The sequence below is a fragment of the Hippoglossus stenolepis genome, chromosome 12 (genome assembly GCF_022539355.2).
Source record: "Hippoglossus stenolepis isolate QCI-W04-F060 chromosome 12, HSTE1.2, whole genome shotgun sequence".
Classification (NCBI taxonomy): Eukaryota; Metazoa; Chordata; class Actinopteri; order Pleuronectiformes; family Pleuronectidae; genus Hippoglossus; species Hippoglossus stenolepis.
Window position 1 is genome coordinate 2,243,851 of NC_061494.1, and position 18,252 is coordinate 2,262,102.

The 18,252-nt window shown below is 40.3% G+C and overlaps 1 protein-coding gene across 6 annotated transcripts in view; it reads left to right on the forward strand.

Moving 5' to 3' along the window:
• The window catches only part of hspa12a (heat shock protein 12A), a 42,375-nt gene that overhangs the window by 14,573 nt on the left and 9,550 nt on the right, over positions 1-18,252 (forward strand). For 3 of the 6 annotated variants that reach the window (XM_047342410.1, XM_035173081.2, XM_035173079.2), the window contains exons 2-7: positions 2,562-2,638; positions 3,734-3,861; positions 6,529-6,715; positions 7,554-7,658; positions 7,969-8,085; positions 15,873-16,044. In XM_047342410.1, the coding sequence (XP_047198366.1) occupies positions 2,562-2,638; positions 3,734-3,861; positions 6,529-6,715; positions 7,554-7,658; positions 7,969-8,085; positions 15,873-16,044 (786 nt within the window). Of the gene's footprint in view, positions 1-2,561; positions 2,639-3,733; positions 3,862-6,528; positions 6,716-7,553; positions 7,659-7,968; positions 8,086-15,872; positions 16,045-16,224; positions 16,240-18,252 lie in introns of all 6 variants that reach the window. The other 3 variants (XM_047342411.1, XM_035173080.2, XM_035173077.2) reach the window with 2 other exon arrangements.

The window sequence follows — 18,252 nt, forward strand, 5'->3', positions numbered from 1 at the left end:
AATTAGTTATGTTGCCGTCAGGGCAAAACGATTGGATGAAAATATGCCAGCATATCTTGAACTGTTTCAAATAAAAAGTAAGGACAGTAAGTCAAACAGGAATCATCCCTGTTATTAATGGCCCATAGCGCTGAATTAACCTGCATCAGTAACTACCTCACCATGATCCACTGACATGTAAATAGGTTTTAGTTCCCTTGTAAAATGGTGTCTGGCCTCTATAGAACATAATGATGAGGGTGACGTTCACAGGTTACACTGGAAACTAAATGGCTCTAATTGTGACATTCAACAAATGACATTGTATTTAGTGTATTTTCATGGATTGTTCAACAATTTCAAGGCTGCACACTTTACACAGCTTTAAACACATGATCGTCACATCTGTTGATACTTTCTGCACTGATTCAGAAGCAGGATTGAAGGAATCAATGTTGTAGATAAACAGTTGTCGCTCACATACGGCCTGTCTAGAAATCTGGTAATGAAATTTCTTATGGCATGGAGGTAAACAAAGTGTGCTAGCACAATGACAGAGAATGGCTCAGCCAAACCTGAGTAATCCAGCACTTTAGATATTATTTAGCACAAGAGCAATTACTTTACGTGATGAGATTTTTATGGCCATTGTGGGGAATAAAAATTCGGGGTTGGAAAGGTGATTTAGGGAGTGGGCTGCTGGGGGCCATGGACAGACAGGCCGGGTGGTGGCTGGATGAAGCCTAGCCACAGGTGGTCTGTAATTCTGCACCATAATTGCCTGGAATAGTGTATTATGGGTCTTCGGACCACTCATCCACTCCGTAGGGGTGGACAAGAAAAAAGGATGAGTGAGGCGGAAAAACAGGATGGATAACACGATGTCCCGTCGCGAGACAATTCTGCCAGACACTTACAATACGTCGAGGGAGTATTGTTATTGTGTGGATTCAAAGAACATTTTCTGTGAACGCTATTAAGCCAGACTAATGAAAATGATGGTCGCAAATGGAGCGATAATCTCTGATTCAATTGAAGAGTGATTGTGTTTTAAAGACAGGTGCAACAGACGTTTTCTGCTCTTTGAATCCAGTAGATGTTGTCAGTGTGCGGTTCTGGACCAAGAAAGGAGGAATCTTTTCTCCTCTCTGGTGTTTACAGGCCAGAAAATAGTTCTCAGGGTTCAGGGGCAGGACCTCTGGAGTGATTTGTTCAGTGCCTGGTTCCAGGGCACTTATGCTTCTGGTCTGCGTCTCCTTCGATGCAGTGACTGTTAGTTGCAGAAGGCTCATTACGAAGTGAGGACAAAGAACATCTGTATCCACTCGACCAGTCAACTTCGATGGGTGCCTACATTTATTTTCATAGTTGATTCAATCATTGTTCAAACACAAATGTCAAATATTATCTGGTTTCACCCTCTGACTTATGAGGACCTGCTGCTTTTCTTTGTCTGCTGTAATAGTTCAGGGGTTAATTCAGGGGTTTTGGACTCAGGGATCAAATCAGGCTGTGGGAACAAAATGTCAGACATTATAAATGTACAATGAACACATACATATTACATTCATATCATACTACACACACACACACACGCTCATCACACTGAGAACTGTACCACACACACCAGCGGTAGATGGGCACAATAAAACTGACCTGAGGGGCAATGAACTGTATACAACAAACCACAACAGGCTTTCAACCATAGTTCATAGTTATCTGCTGTTTATGTGGGCAGATCCCAGCTCTGTTCAAATGCGATTGTCTACAGCCGCCTACTGACTTCTGATCGATCTGGTCAACCTTTGACCTCTGCCTCTTCTACCTCTTCGTCAACACTGTTCACACTAGCTGTCTCTGAATTCAAAGAAAGGCAAAGAAAGAAAACAAATATCTCATGATGACAAAGAAGAGCCATACACATAGGAGACACAGACGAAGATGTCTAGAGAGTTTTGGGCAATAAGAGCCGACACCGATGTCACACCGGTGTGTTTTGCAAAAAAATCCTGTGATGCTGAATTAATGCGTCACTTTCTGCCTCTGTCTGCTGCAATCAGCTTTACCACCACTCACCTGAATAATGTAGAGGATTTGCTGCTGTTGTGAATGCGTCTGTGCACAGAACCTCCAGCTGCCTTGTGCATGTGTGACAAGCAAACTGGGGGTGAAGTCCGGACCTAATGCTTCAGGCTGCGAAGGATCCACACGATGGAGCCTTTTATTTCTTGGGGAAGGAAGGACACATTTACTGGCTGCATTTGAAGGATCAGATGGGACTTGTTGGCCACTGTGATGCAATTGGTCTTCAAATGCAGCCTCTGAAGGAGGCAGCTCCTGATTTGAGACACAGACTGCCTCATTTGTTCATAGACAACTCTTTTCTGCTGGTACCAACTTGAATTTCTCCTGCAGAATTGTTTTACTGACTTACAAAGATTGATTTATATCTACAATCTGTGAGCATTGCTTTTCAAGCTCAAAAATCTTTCTGAGCCTAATTTGAGCCCACATAATGAAGCTTAACAAATAAAAAGTGCAGTGTTTAACTGTGACATGAATATTTTTGTCTTTCTCTACAGATACCATGGCTAATCCTTCTCCAGCAAAGAGCATGGGCGACCCTGGAATCACTCCACTGTCTCCTACACACACTCAGGTGACTTAGCTCTCTCGTATACACATACTCATAGTTTTCTGTATCTGTTGTGCTGTCTTTGTCTATATAAAGTGCAGTATATGTTTACTCTGCTGATATTGTTGCCCTGTTAGAAAGGGGAATCTTCATGCTCAACCGTTTCAGTAGTTTCTTCACCTGGCCTGGCTGTCTCGCTACTTGGTCAATAACAGGATAATAATAAAACACATGCATATGAGAGACAGAATAGTTTTTGTCTGCATATGTTTTTAATAACACGCAACCTCATATATAATATGAATACATTATATATCATATACCATATTAGTGTGAACAAACATTGTACGGTCTGTTTGCTATTCACTTTTTGTGCTGTTTGTTGTTTCCTCTTCCTCACTCATGTATCTTATGTAATTGTAATAGGAGGGTCAGCATGAGGACCAGATTACGTCACCGGGGCAACAAATGCTGACAAGACACTCTCATATATTTTATACCTGTGTTTCCTCCACCACTATTTTATTAAATCATTCAGAACATGATTATTCATCCTGCCTCCTATAGGGAATAATGGTAGATAATTGTTATTTTGTTGATGTGCTCTGTTACATGCAACAGGTATTATACTTCTGTTCAAGGGACCACTCCCTTTTAACTCTCCCGGATGTTTCTATGATTTTTCCCCGATTAAAAGTTTTTCCTCACTGTAGTTGAGTGTTAAAGACAGGATGTCACACTTTGTCAATCTCTATGAGGCAAATTGTGATTTGTGAATATGGGTCCTACAAATAAAATTTAATTTAATTTGATAATTATAATCTCATCATTACCATGTTCCGGTCATGCAGGAATGAGGCGTCCATGTTATTTCTGTGCTGCTGTATAGTTTTATTTCTGTGTTTAGCTGTATAACGGTGAAGATTCTCAGTCACCCAGGTCATGGTGTTTTCAAGTTTCAGTTTCACATGTGCACGTGCAACTGAACTTTCTTATGTTTCTTGAAACTCTGAATCCATTGTTGTTCTTCTGTGCTCACTTTTGTTGCTGCTGTGATTGTGAATTGGTTCGTTCCAACTCAAATTCAGTGTGTGTGTGTGTGGTGTTGTCTCCGTACAGCAGAACGACACAGACCAGGTGCAGTCACAGCTGTCCTTTGTGGTGGTGGTTGCCATTGACTTTGGCACCACATCCAGCGGTTATGCTTACGCCTTCACCAAGGAGCCAGAGTGCATTCACACCATGAGGTAAGGCTGCACTGCAATGCAGATGTTCAAAGTCAACACAGTGTTATGCTGCTCACATATGCAGAGTAAAAATATCCAGGATATTATTTTAATATTAGTCTTTAGTCTTTAGGGTACTCCCGATATATTACACAGAGACGCAGGAGTCCAGCCCTGAAAGTCCCGCGGCCCCTCAGGTCAACTCTGTGGTCCTCAGTGCCAGGCTCCACGGGGGTTAACAGCTTCCATCCCACCACAGGCTGACAGGTGTTTAAGTTGACCAGTTTATGCGTGACGCTTCACATTCCTGGCATTGCTGTCTAAAGCTGCACCACTAGTATTGAGTGTGCTCAAATCCATGTGTGTCCTTAAATCCTTTAATCTAATCAACCGAATCCAGGAGGGCAGTGTAATAAACACTGTTGATGGGTAATACAAGCGCTCAAACTTTTCTGGAAAAATAGCAGAACATATTTTAATTACTGTAATTATTGCACAGTTAAAAAAAACCTCTCAAACAGACCTTGAGCTTTTCTGTGACATCTGTGTCCTCCGGTGTGACAGTGCATATGTTAAAACTTGACAAAAACGTGGCATGTGCACATGTCATGGGCATCAGTAACATGACCGTGAACGAGGTTCTTCAACTAAATCCTTTTGTCTGCAGAATTTCTCTGTTATTTAGCAAAGTTTTTATGCTTTTCTTCTGAGACAGATACTGACAGTATAGCTCAAAACCTTTTAAGCCAAGAACTGACAGATTCCCTCTCTGAACCAATCATCACTAACTGTATGTGTGTCACCAGGGCAACAAAATGCATGGTTTTCTTTATAACTAGTGTGTTTACTAACACGTCAAGATTAAAGATACTCCCTGTGTATGACCCCACAATTTGTAGATAAATCCTAAACTCATGCTCACAATGGGCTCCTCCACCCTCCTAACACCTGTGAACATTGATCCAACGTCCATCTTAACTCTTTACACCACGTTTTTCAGTCGTCAGTTCATTTTTCATTATTATTGATTAATTATTCAGTAGTTGCAAAGAAAACAGACAATCAACTGATTGTGGTATGGAAGTTACTGTACATTACCAAGTCACCTAACCAAAAAGGGGTTTGAATTCATTGTTAAGTACTGACCTTACCATCAGTACTGTCACAGAAGTGATCTGATTGGTTTAAATGTTTAGTATTAGAAAACTCAGAGGAATTGTGGTGTGTCTCAGAAACCCTGGAGAGCAGAGCTGGATTTTTGCCTGAAAAAACTCAGACCCTAAAAATGTGTCTTTGGGCGTTGCCTCAAGAGTCATTAACTCTAACAATCAGATAAAATGGTTTAGATACTTTCACTCAGTCCTACTAGATTTGCAGTGAAAACAGTTCCACATCTTCCAGATTGTTTGGTTGCATGAGACCATTCTGTGCTGAACTCTGTACTGAAACACAGCCTGGACACAGGTTCCCTGTGTTGTGTCAGGGAGAACATTTGTTGTTTTTTAGCAGGGGATTCTTGAATAGCTTCATCAGAGAGCTGGGGGTGTTTCTGGTGTAGAGACATTCCTCGCCCTGCAGACTGAGCATTACCCAGCTCTCCTCACACAAATGGAGCAGGGGCCTTACTGCTCAGGACTGGAACGATCCCACACAGACAGAGATGCAGCTTCCAAATATTCTCACAGTAAAATGCTTTCATTATTGATAGGCCAGCACCAGTCTGTGCACGCTTGAGTGAGTTGGAGCAGACTATTCAGGATGATTTGAGGCCAGGCTCCAGTAATGTCCTCTCCAGTCTAACTAGCACAGCCTGGCTTGTGTTCTGACTTTAAGGACAAACCTGGCATTATAATTGTCATTATAACGTAATACCGAATATACATACATGAAACCTACATAAACACACATTGAGCCAACAAATGTCAGAATCAGAGCAGTTGTTGGAAAAAATCTCCACATAAGGTTTTTTGAATGGAATTAAATGAAATTCCATTATGCTTATCAGCTAAAAGCGGTTCCATCCTTTTCTCCCGTATTTCCCAAATTAGTGGCTCCTCACACCAGGTGCTCTGAGTGTGGTGGCCTCCATAATCCCATCACTTCTCCCAAGGAGCAGAGACGACTCTAATAATAGCTGCCCTCCATTTGTCCAGAAATACTGTGGGAGCACAATTAACCTAGAAGTCGACTTCAGATGGATTTTCTCACAGAATATAATGACGTATAAGAACCTCATCTTTGTATTGTATCTATCGTGCACATTTTTGCGTACACTCTAGCTTGTAATAGATGCAACTGATGAAAGTATGTTTAAATAGTGCTTAACATGGGAAATTAATAACTTTAATTAAATAATTAACATTCCCACAAGTCTATATTTGATGACTACAAAAGCAGAAATCGTGGATTCTACATGCGTTGATAACTGACTTGCTATCTCTTAGGCCAAGGGCCAATATTAGGGGGATCACAGTCACGATCCGGACCTGGACCTATAACCAGGTCCGGATCCTATAACCAATAAATCATTGAGAATTAAATTAACTTAATCAAATTAAACTGTTGCAGCTTTTCCAGCCTTTATACTTAAATGCTGTCTGGGTTTTAGCGATCCAGAAAACTCACAGACCAATTGCAAGCTGAAGCTCACTTCTGTCTGTTCTCTTTTATTTGAATACCTTTTTTTAGACGTTGGGAAGGCGGAGACCCTGGTGTGTCCAATCAGAAGACTCCAACCACAATCCTGCTGACTCCAGACAGGAAGTTCCACAGTTTTGGCTATGCTGCTCGCGACTTCTACCATGACCTTGACCCCAGCGAGTCAAAACAATGGCTCTACCTAGAGAAATTCAAAATGAAGCTCCACACCACTGCTGTAAGGACACCAACATACACACTGTGAACACAGAGAATAAACGCATCCCAGTTCTGTTGCTCATTCTTCTAGCAAGTATGCAAAGTAGCATTGGAGACACACTCCTTCCGCAGCACTCAGTGATCGTCCCACCTCAGCTGATGAGAAATATTGTCCTGCAGCTTTGTCAGTCTGACATGATACTTCAGCACTTTGCTGACTCTTTCCTTTTTCTTGTCTTTGGGAGGCATTTCTGCCAATAGCTGTCGACTCAATGTCCTTTACTTCCCACAATTCACTGCTGAACATGATCTGAAAGATGCTGTTACCATCAGCAGTGTGCTGTGTTCAATTAGACTCATCACAGCAGTATGAGAACACCATGTTAGCCTGTTGGTTGGTTTTGCTGGTTTGTCATTAAATCTCAGAGCAAGCCGAGTCTCCAGTTTTCATCCAACCATAATCAACATTTTGTAGTAGTAATAATTACAGAAACACTTACATTTATCCTTTTTGAACAAAGGTAGCGATGATATTGTAAATAATGTTCCACCCTGACACAAATACATTTCATTCAGGTACCACAGATTGTACAAAATTTAAGTGGAAAATGATGCAACCAAAAAGTTCTCCCCGATTGTCGCCTAGATGCTTCCATCTTCTTCAAAACTCATAATATGAAGGTGTTGGAGAGAATGAACTACAGCAAATACTGATATATCTTATCTTATCTGTATTAAACACCACTGTGCTGTGATTATTTAGACTTGCTTGAGCACCAGATGTGGATTAATCCACCACTGAAAATAGTCCCATTTAAAAAATTTCAATCTAATTCATGTTTTATTTCTGCAACCAGAATCTGTCCATTGACACAGACCTCCATGCAGCCAACGGGAAGCGAGTGAAAGCTCTGGATATCTTTGCATATGCATTGGCCTTCTTTAAGGAGCAAGCACTAAAGGTAACAAACATCTCTCAGCACTACATTTTCTTCTTTATTGCATATGGAATATGTTTTCTTTTTTGGTTGATATTCTATAACTACTCTGTAAAATATCTGGCCTAATTTTACCTGACCTAATTAGACAGTTTTAATATAGCTCTGTAAAAGATGTCATCTGACTAGAGCAGGTTGTACTTTGTGCCATTATGAACTTCTCAGCAAATATTGATAGCACTGAAAAATCTTTCACACAGACCTAGTAATTATATATTCTGACTATTAAAGGTTAAAGTATTAATGGGAGTGGGTTTGAATGTTCATCCTACAGGAGCTGAGTGACCAGACAGGTGGTGACTTTGACAACAACGATGTGAGATGGGTGATCACAGTTCCTGCCATTTGGAAAATGCCTGCGAAGCAGTTCATGAGGGAAGCTGCCTATAAGGTAGGCTGAGTAGCTTCAGTCAAATGTATTCACTACATCCAGTTTGCACCTGTGGTTTGCAGTGATTCTCCTCATCATGCAATCAGAATGGCTCAGATAAAGAAGAAAATCTGTTAATGGGCAGTTTAGCCTTCCTTGCTAATTTTCAACTGTAGTCCCTGGGCACATGTGAAAATAGCTACTGAGGACAAATAAAATGCTGTCGCAATTGATGAGCCGGTCACTCTGATTGGACAGCATGTTGCAAAGGCTCATGGGACTGTCGAGTGATCTGGTGAAATACAGCTATTTTGGTAGCGTTGTGTTGATGTTCTGACTTGGTTCATGTGGTTTTTATGTCTTTGTTTGGGATAGTTTTAAGTTGAGTTAAGTTTACTGATAAATGCATCCACCATGATTATGAGGTGTGGTGTCTGATCGGGTCTAGTCACTGTTCATGTTGAAGTCTTCACATACATGTTTAATAAACCATCTTGCTTACAGTTGTGCTGTGTATGGGACGCAAGTTAAGAATTTAAAGGAAATATTTTGACTGAAGTTTTTTATTCCATCGTAAACTTGCCATAATAAGTTAACTTTAAATGAACGAGATGTACCACAGTCTCTGATGGATTTTGGCAAACTGTTGGGTGTGCCCAAAGTTCGTCCTCCTCATTGGTTTTATACAATCCCCTCTTACCACTGACCTAGATAAAAGCACTAAGAGGGGGAGGAGCCAATCTGTGAAGAACCTTGTACACAAGACAAGCGTCTGAAAATTTGATGATAATGTCCCAGCTCAGTCAATTATGTTTTCTCAAGCAATAACAATGGTGGTGTTTATTCGGCTTCCTGTCGAGCACATTGATGGCATGATTGACTGTACAGGATTTAAACGTATGAAGAAGAATTACATTGACTGCAGAGACAGAGGACATCCTCATTAGACAGACTACTGCAGAAAACAGTAACTGGACAGTCTCATAGTAAACATTGAAATGTCCAAATTTGTGGTTATTCCTGGTACACACACCCCTTACACACACAGACTTACAAAGTTAAAACAATAGCAGTCACGCTGTAGCCTCTGGTAACAATGACATTGGTGGTTGTGTTACATTTATCTTTGCAGTCTTGTCAAAAGAGAGTCCCTGCCAGTAGAGATTTTTAATCTTGTACGTATGAGTCTCGAAGGACCCTGGGTGTGGCTGTCTGCAGTGGAGAAGTGGCCTGAGGAGGAGAGACAGAGGACAGCTGTGTGTGTGTGTGTGTGTGTGTGAGCGAGAGAGATAGTGATGTAAATTTTATTAGGGAGGAGACTGGTGAACTCGACTGCGTTTTTCTAAATTATAAACCAGAATATCCAACCAGCCTTTGTTGCACTTTGCTTGTCTTTTTTAACAGCAAGATTCATAATAATAATTGATTCAAATAGGTTTAAACGCACCAACCTAATGAATACAACCTGTTCATGCTGATATGTAGGAAATTATCTCTGATGAACTACTAACATGACTAAGGACTTTTGCAGATTCATCGCATTCAAGTACTGACATTAAGAATAATCTATATAAGCTATATAAGCAAAAGAAAACCCAGTAGCATTGACAGTGGGTCACGGCCTCACAGACACCACTGTATAAATGTGTGGTCTGTCAGATGTTCACTGATAAAGATCTGTGGCTATTGACAGTAAAGCTTCACATTCAGCACTCAAACACTGCAAAACAATAGTGCAGCATAACAATTAGTTTTAGCATTTTGGGTTCTAGACACTTCATGCACACTCCCACAAGTTTTGTTACTTATTCCACAACAGGTAGCATTGTATATTACCTTTTATTTATATTTTTAGCGTAAATCAAGACTCACACAGAGAAGTCGAACTCTCCTCCTATCCAGGGCCATTAAACATTTGTATTACAGCCTCTGAGGACCATACTCAATTGAACACCAATATCACTAACCTCTCTAATGTGATGACTGGAACTGTTTCTCTTTGGAGACACATCTGGTGGCAGATGATGATCATGATGATGCTACTAACAGCTGATTTTAGCCAAAACAAGTAGCTCAAACTAATTCTCATCTTTGGAAGTGCTATGCAAGGCTTACAGAGACAGTAACTCTCCCCTCCTTTCAAACCCGGTAGTAATCACACAGACAAACATGTGTTGTTGGGTGGTGTTTGTTATGTTTGTTGATTCATGTCTGTCAGTGCTTGTTCATTATCTTTATCTACATCAATAATCTGCTGATGGAGAGTAAGGTGGGAGGAGATGCGACACCACACTGGTGATGGGCTGGTGAAACTCTACATTGTCCCATAAACCAACAAAATATTCTGGATTCCACGTCTCTGTCTTTACCTGACCTTACCTGGCACAAGACTTGTGGTCAACAAATGAATAGAAATAGCTGCTCAGTGTTTAGTGTTCACTGTCACAATAATGCATTTACATTTTTTTATTTTTCATTTCTTTTTTGGATTTACCATCTATGTTACAGTAAATTCGTGTTTTAAAAGAAATTTAGCAGTATTTACAAGTGCAGACTTCTGTTGTGCTGGCTGAAGAGTTATAAAAAAGTGAATTTGTTTTTGAGTAATGTACATTATCAATATTAACATCCAAACAAGCAGAATCCAAATACTTGCGTATCGGGCTGGGTGATAAAAGAAAATCTTATCACGATATATTTTTCCCATATCAGTCGATATCGATATACACTACCGTTCAAAAGTTTGGGGTCACCCAGACAATTTCGTGTTTTCCATGAAAACTCACACTTTTATTTATCAAATGAGTTGCAAAATGAATAGAAAATATAGTCAAGACATTGACAAGGTTAGAAATAATGATTTTTATTTGAAATATTAATTTTGTTCTTCAAACTTTGCTTTCGTCAAAGAATGCTCCATTTGCAGCAATTACAGCATTGCAGACCTTTGGCATTCTAGCTGTTAATTTGTTGAGGTAATCTGTAGAAATTTCACCCCACCCTTCCTGAAGCACCTCCCACAAGTTGGATTGGCTTGATGGGCACTTCTTGCGTACCATACGGTCAAGCTGCTCCCACAACAGCTCAATGGGGTTGAGATCTGGTGACTGCGCTGCACTCCATTACAGCAGCAACCAGCTGCTGTTTTCCTAAATAGTTCTTGCATAATTTGGAGGTGTGCTTTGGGTCATTGTCCTGTTGTAGGAGGAAATTGGCTCCAATCAAGTGCTGTCCACAGGGTATGGCATGGCGTTGCAAAATGGAGTGATAGCCTTCCTTATTTAAAATCCCTTTTACCTTACAAATCTCCCACTTTACCAGCACCAAAGCAGCCCCAGACCATCACATTACCTCCACCATGCTTGACAGATGGCGTCAGGCACTCTTCCAGCATCTTTTCACCTGTTCAGCATCTCACAGATGTTCTTCTGTGTGATCCAAACACCTCAAACTTTGATTCGTCTGTCCATAACACTTTTTTCCAGTCCAATGTCTGTGTTCTGGCGTTTTGCGGGTACCATTTAAAGAAGCTGCCAGTTGAGGACCTGTGAGGCGTCTATTTCTCAAACTAGAGACTCTAATATACTTGTCTTCTTGCTGAGTTGTGCACCGGGGCCTCCCACTTCTCTTTCTACTCTGGTTAGAGCCCGTTTGTGCTGTTCTCTGAAGGGAGCAGTACACACCGTTGTAGGACATTTTCAGTTTCTTCGCAATTTCTCGCATGGAATAGCCTTCATTTCTAAGAACAAGAATAGACTGGCGAGTTTCACATGAAAGTTCTCTTTTTCTGGCCATTTTGAGTATAATCGAACCCACAAATGTGATGCTCCAGATACTCAACTAGCTCAAAGGAAGGCCAGTTTTATAGCTTCTCTCACCAGCAACACAGTTTTCAGCTGTGCTAACATCATTGCACAAGGGTTTTCAAGGGTTTTCTAATCATCCATTAGTCTTCTAAGGCGATTAGCAAACACAATGTACCATTAGAACACTGGAGTGATAGTTGCTGGGAATGGGCCTCTATACACCTATGTAGATATTTCATTAAAAACCAGATGTTTCCACCTAGAATAGTCATTTACCACATTAACAATGTATAGAGTGTATTTCTGATTAATTTAATGTTATCTTCATTGAAAAAAACAGTGCTTTTCTTTGAAAAATAAGGAAATTTCTAAGTGACCCCAAACTTTTGAACGATAGTGTATATCTCGATATAAATCAAATAACCAGAAAAAATATTTTTTGACATTTATGTGTATGTATAATGTTCGTCTTATGTCCAAAGTTTTTTCTTATGCCCAAAACCGATTTTTACTTGCTCCTACAATCACCCTGTGCCACTGCACTTTACTTAGAACATTTCATACAAACCACTACAGTAAAAAGGTGTATATAATGTACATACTCAGCATTTTTTTATTTTGATTTGATTTCTTTAATTCTATTGTCTTATATTTCTATCATCTGATAGTCACATGGGATGTTCAACATCTAGTCCTATATTCTAAAATAGTTATTAATCGATGATGTCGGATCATGTCTCCGGATCGTTCCGGTCACTTTAACCCTGATGTCCTGACTGTGCACGTCACGTTACGTCTCGTGCTGTGTAGCAGGTTTAAACATTTGTCTCATAAACTCTAGAGCGAATCAAACAAACACAAAGTAAACGTCAGTCCTGCACGTGTCCTAATAACTTGTGATCATTGATGGTGTTTATTGTTAAAGTATAAAGTGAGCGCAGGTCAGAGGGGGAGTGAGGAGGAAGCTCTGACAGAGACTCTGACACAGGACGACCGGACCTTTAATGAGCGTCTGTCCTGAAGCAGCGGTGTGATGATGATTCAGCGGTGGAGACCTGCTGAAACAATGAACTGAGCAGAAAACATGATAATGTTCAGTCACTGCATCTATGCAGAGTCGTCCACCTCTATGCAGGAGCCTAAACATTTGCCCGTGTGCTGCTGCTCCTCCTACACTCTGTGCTGTGTGTGTCAACCTAACCTGACGTGGCTGTAACTCTATTCCAGCCACATGATTGGTTCGGCGCGGCGCTATTCTCATTATCATTGGCTGTTCGCGTTGTCTGTCAAAACATGGATGGAATGAGTTCTATCGAAGTTATATCGACATGTCTTAAATTTCTATCGAGGAAAAGTTATATCGCGATAATTATCGTTATCGTTTTATCGCCCAGCCCTACTTGCATAGCATAATTACCACTTGTATGTGAATGTGAGATCTGCTGAAGTCTTGTGGGATCAAATGGTGCTTAAATACAAAGGCAGGCTTGTTGTGTTGATGGCAGAATGTAGCTCAGGTGTACAGGTGCATCGGCAGGAAACAGGAAATCATGCTCTTACAGAAAAAACACAGAAATACAAGCAAAATGAGGAAAAGCCAAACGCACACCAGGAAAGGAGAGAACAGCAGGAAAGCAAGGGGAAGGGGAAAGGAAATCCTAACAAGTCCGAAAAACAAGTTGATGTGCTTGGAAGTGCATTACTCATAAAGTAGTCATTGTCGTCCTTTAAGTGGGATAAAAACAGTTTAATATGGTGCCATTAAGTCCCACTGAATTTTCCGGTTGGTCTAGTAATACAGCTTATTGTGGTCAACTGCCGAATTGATTCCAGTAATACTAAGACTGAAAGTTTTGTTTCGGTCTCCACCAACTCCTGGGATAAACATGTAGCTCTTCATGCTTGCATTGTTATATGATCCATTGATCATGTAGAATTATTGATGGAAGACATGAACTCAACATCAGTCCTCTCATTTGACTGTTGGACAGAGAGGAAATGTGCTGTTTTCAGAAATCTGAATCCGCCTCAAATCTGAAGCCAAATGAATACATCGAGTTTTTGAACAATGGCTCTGGACAGATTCAGATTCCTGGCTCCCTGCTGGCTTCTCCAGTGATGTCATTGTTTTGCCCCGGTCACATCCCTGGTGTGCATGCTACAGGAGGAAGGAGGGGGAGGGAGGGTTTTTTAGCTCTTATCTGCAGTGGGGCTGGAGGGATGAGCTGAAAGGGAGAGGATGTAATAAAAACACAGAGGTGGAGAGAATGTGAGCAGAGGTGGAGAGAAAGTGAGCCAAGGAGGAGAGAAAGTGAGCCAAGGAGGAGCTGGGCATCTGCAGTGACTCAGCATCAAGTGTGGATCATTGGATTGGCTGTGGAGGAACCAAGCGATTGGCAGTACACTGTTACCACACCTCTTCTGATCACGTCATACAGTAGTTCTCCAGGGGCCATGACACAACCCACGTCTCTCTGATGCATCCCTCACACCCAGCACTATTTCTTCTCTGGCTGCTTTTGACTCACTATAAAAGCAGCACTGCTTCTTCAGGCATGATCTTTATTCAGGTGCAAAACAAGGCAATTCATCTGAGAAATATGTGTTAAAGGAAACCATAGAGACTGAAGTAAATCTGAAACACACACCACAACTAAAATATGATCACTGCAGGGATTTGATGTTTATAATGACGTAGTGTCATTTATAACTGCTGTTAGCTGTGGTACTGAAACAAACCTTATTATTCAGCAGCTGATAATCAGAAAACAGAATGATGTCTTCTTTATGTAAAAGCGATATTTCCTGATGACTCGGGCTTGGATCTAGATTCCATGTTTGTCACAAACACTTTTGAACTCCTATCACCAAGGAAAATACACTTCATATTAGACCCATACTGTACTGTGATTAACTTATATCTTTACATGAAACTCTCTCTGACAGCTGCATATAGTGTTAACATCAATAGTTCCATCATAGTTAGTTTGATTAATTTAGTTTAGGTTCATCTCACACAATTAGACAGGTTCTTATTTGCTATTGAGACTTATGTTGCAACAAATGTTCAACAGCATCCTGCTGCAGCCTTATATGAACATGTCATGGCTGTAGTGATAAACATAATCACATAACAAGCTTTATATAATTCAGCCATTTACTGTATGAACTTAAATTAGTCACTTCATGAGTAGTGCTCAATTCCCAAAGGCCTTTTACACTAAAGTAAGTGTGTGTATACAGGTTTTTAAACATTGATAAAGAAAAGGAGACTGACCCCTTTTCTATCCCCAGTGGCCCTTCTTCTATTCTGCTGGTGTTTCATGTTCATTGCTACGAACATACCAGAAAATAGGATTAGTAAATAAGAAACGAGCATGGAGGACAGTGATTATGTTTACGGTGGAAAATTGCCGTTTCCATCATCGCTGATCAGAGCCGGTGCAGATAAATACTTGTGACTATTGCAGTGTCATCTGACCATGACAGAGTGCTGTTTGCACTCTTTACACTGAAGACAAAATCCAGATGTTAGAGGGTTTTTACTTCTTTAGTGTATAAACAACACTGTCACTGACTTATAGGCTCCAACTTTAACCACAACCACTAGTTTTCTTCCTCTCACAGCTTTTCAATTGCAGATATTCATAAATACAGTATTATTGTGTGTTGTATAATGACATAGTTTCATGTGTAAGTGTACCTGGCTTTCTCACATGTTTGTATTGTTGCACTTAGAAGGATTAGTGCGTTATCTGCCTGCTAGTTTAGACTTCAGGACGGATCAGTAGCTTGGACAACATGTTCAGATGCAATCTGGTCGCCTCTCATACAGCTGTTTTAAGTCTATACATGGACATGAAGAGCAGCAACAGCTTTTTTGTGCAACTTGTGTGTGTGTGTGTGTGTGTGGGGGTGTGTGTGTTGAGAATTGAGAAGAACAATAGTTTATGTTAAAAGTTAAACCGTGTGTTTTCCTGTCTGATTCCTGCCCTCATGTAGTCTGGTCTGGTGTGCCGTGAAAACCCAGAGCAGCTGATCATCTCCTTAGAACCTGAGGCAGCATCAATCTACTGCCGCAAGCTCCGCCTCCACCAGATGGTGGACCTGGGCACCCAGACCACCCAGAACGGCTTCAGCCCCACTGACAATGCAGGGAGTGCAACGAACCAAGGTAAGTCCCATCAACACTGACATCAAGTGGTGCTGATTCTTTTGATACAGTGAAGAAGCTTCCACACATCAATTCTCACCATGTTTCGTCGACTACTAATCATGCATGCCACCATACTGAGTGGTCTTTATTAATGTGTGTGTCTTTATTGCCTCCTGATGAACGTCATGTCTTCCATAGTTTCTTCAGATCATGGTAAACATGCTTTATTTCTACACTCAAACACAAAGTGCATGAGGGTTTAAAGGCACATTGAATTTTTATTTCTTTCCAATCATCACATTTCCTATTGCTCTTGCTTCTTTTTCTGAGATTGACTCCTATACAACGACAAAACATCATTAATCGATAATTCATGTCTTTTACTGCAGGGCCCAGACCTCCTCACAGCTCAGTGCTGATGGGAGTGTGTATTTTACATTGTCAGCCCATACACCGATTAATACAGTGACTAACCAACCCTAACTAGTGACTACCTTTATTTGTGTAGCACCTTTCTTAACAACATTACAAGGTGCTTCACAAAACGATAAAATCCACAATCAAACAACAATAGAACAATCCATCCATTATCTATACAACTACACACCCTGTAGAGATCAGCAGCATAACTCATGGCCAACATATTGAAACAAAAAACCATTCACCCTCACAATCACACCTATGGTCAATTTAGAGACTGTAATTAACCTAATCCTAATCTGCATGTCTTTGGACTGTGGGAGGAAGCTGCAGTACCTGCCGGCCCAACATAGAATAAAATTAATTTACAAATAGAGATGCAAGCTTTTAAAGGAGGAATTTAAAAGCAGTCACAGATATAGCATGTCTCAGCAATGAGGTTTGAAAAATTTACTCCGAATGTAGCCTAAAATGTGGGACAGTGTGCACTGTCCACCGTGCAAGTGCACAAACTGAACTGGACGCTCAATCTGATGCTTGAATATCCTGTATTCACATTAAGCAGTTGCACACATACTGTTTTCATGTTGTTCAGCCAAACACAACAAACAAAATAGCTTTTCTTCTTCTTCTCCTTCTTCTCCTTGTCAGGTCACCATTATGGTCGCTAGTAGGCACGTGTGTAATGTGCATGTGTGTGCAGCTCCCTTATTATATTGTGTCCGCTTTCCACATCCACCATGGAGCATTATCAAAGCCTTACAGTTAAAATGGACACACTGTTTGCAAATTTCAAAAAGTCACCTACTTTGAAACCTAATAATAAAATATACCAACAGGAGAGAGTAAGTGCAGTATCTAAACTACAGGTAACACAGGACTATTACTTGACCAGTTCCAGCTTATTACCTCTTCATAAATAAAACATTAAAAACCACATTACATTAAGGAAAATCATTACATTTCTAGCCATAACATAATTGTCATTAGTCTTTGGTCTTTATTCCCATTCTCTTAATCAACATTTTCACAAATTTGGATGCAAATGTTTAGAACAAATATCTATAAAGATATAGATAAAATATTTGAAAAGGTAAAACCTCAGAGGGACAGCTGTTATTTAGCAGCATGTCAAGCAGCAACAGCAAATACTCTCCCTCCTTCTTCCACCTTTATTTGTGCACATTTTTTTGTTCATCATCATCAACAATGCAGGTTCACAAGGGGGCTTTTGGTTTATACTATTATCTGTAAAGACAATCAATGTATTCAGATTCAACTGGTCGTATAATTCATAAGAAAGCCAACAGTTTAACCTAAATCTAGATTTATTAACATGGCATATATCAATGACCATTAGTAAAGCAACCCTGTAGCTCCTGGGCCTTACCAAAGCAAAAGCTGACTTTTTTTCTTCAAATTCCATGTTTAACAATGTATCAGGATATTATTAGTCTATCTGAATTGTGAAGAACAATAGGAACGGTCATCTTTTCCTTTTGACTTTCCCATAATGAACTTTTCCCACTGAAACGTCTGTTGCCCAATATGTTTCACATCAAATGATAGATTTGTGTCGTTTAATGTCTCCTATTAGATAATCATTTCCTGGCTGATAATTAATTTTACAGAAACCATTCATATTGAAATATTTCCAAATATACGTTCAACAGAACATTGTTGTATGTCTTCTTTTCTGAGACTGCAAATTGTTGTCTATTTTGATGAGGTTGTTTGGTTGTTAGCATGATGTAATGTTAAGTGCAGACCTCTCTCATGCCCTTGGTGTGCTAGCTTGTGAGCCGT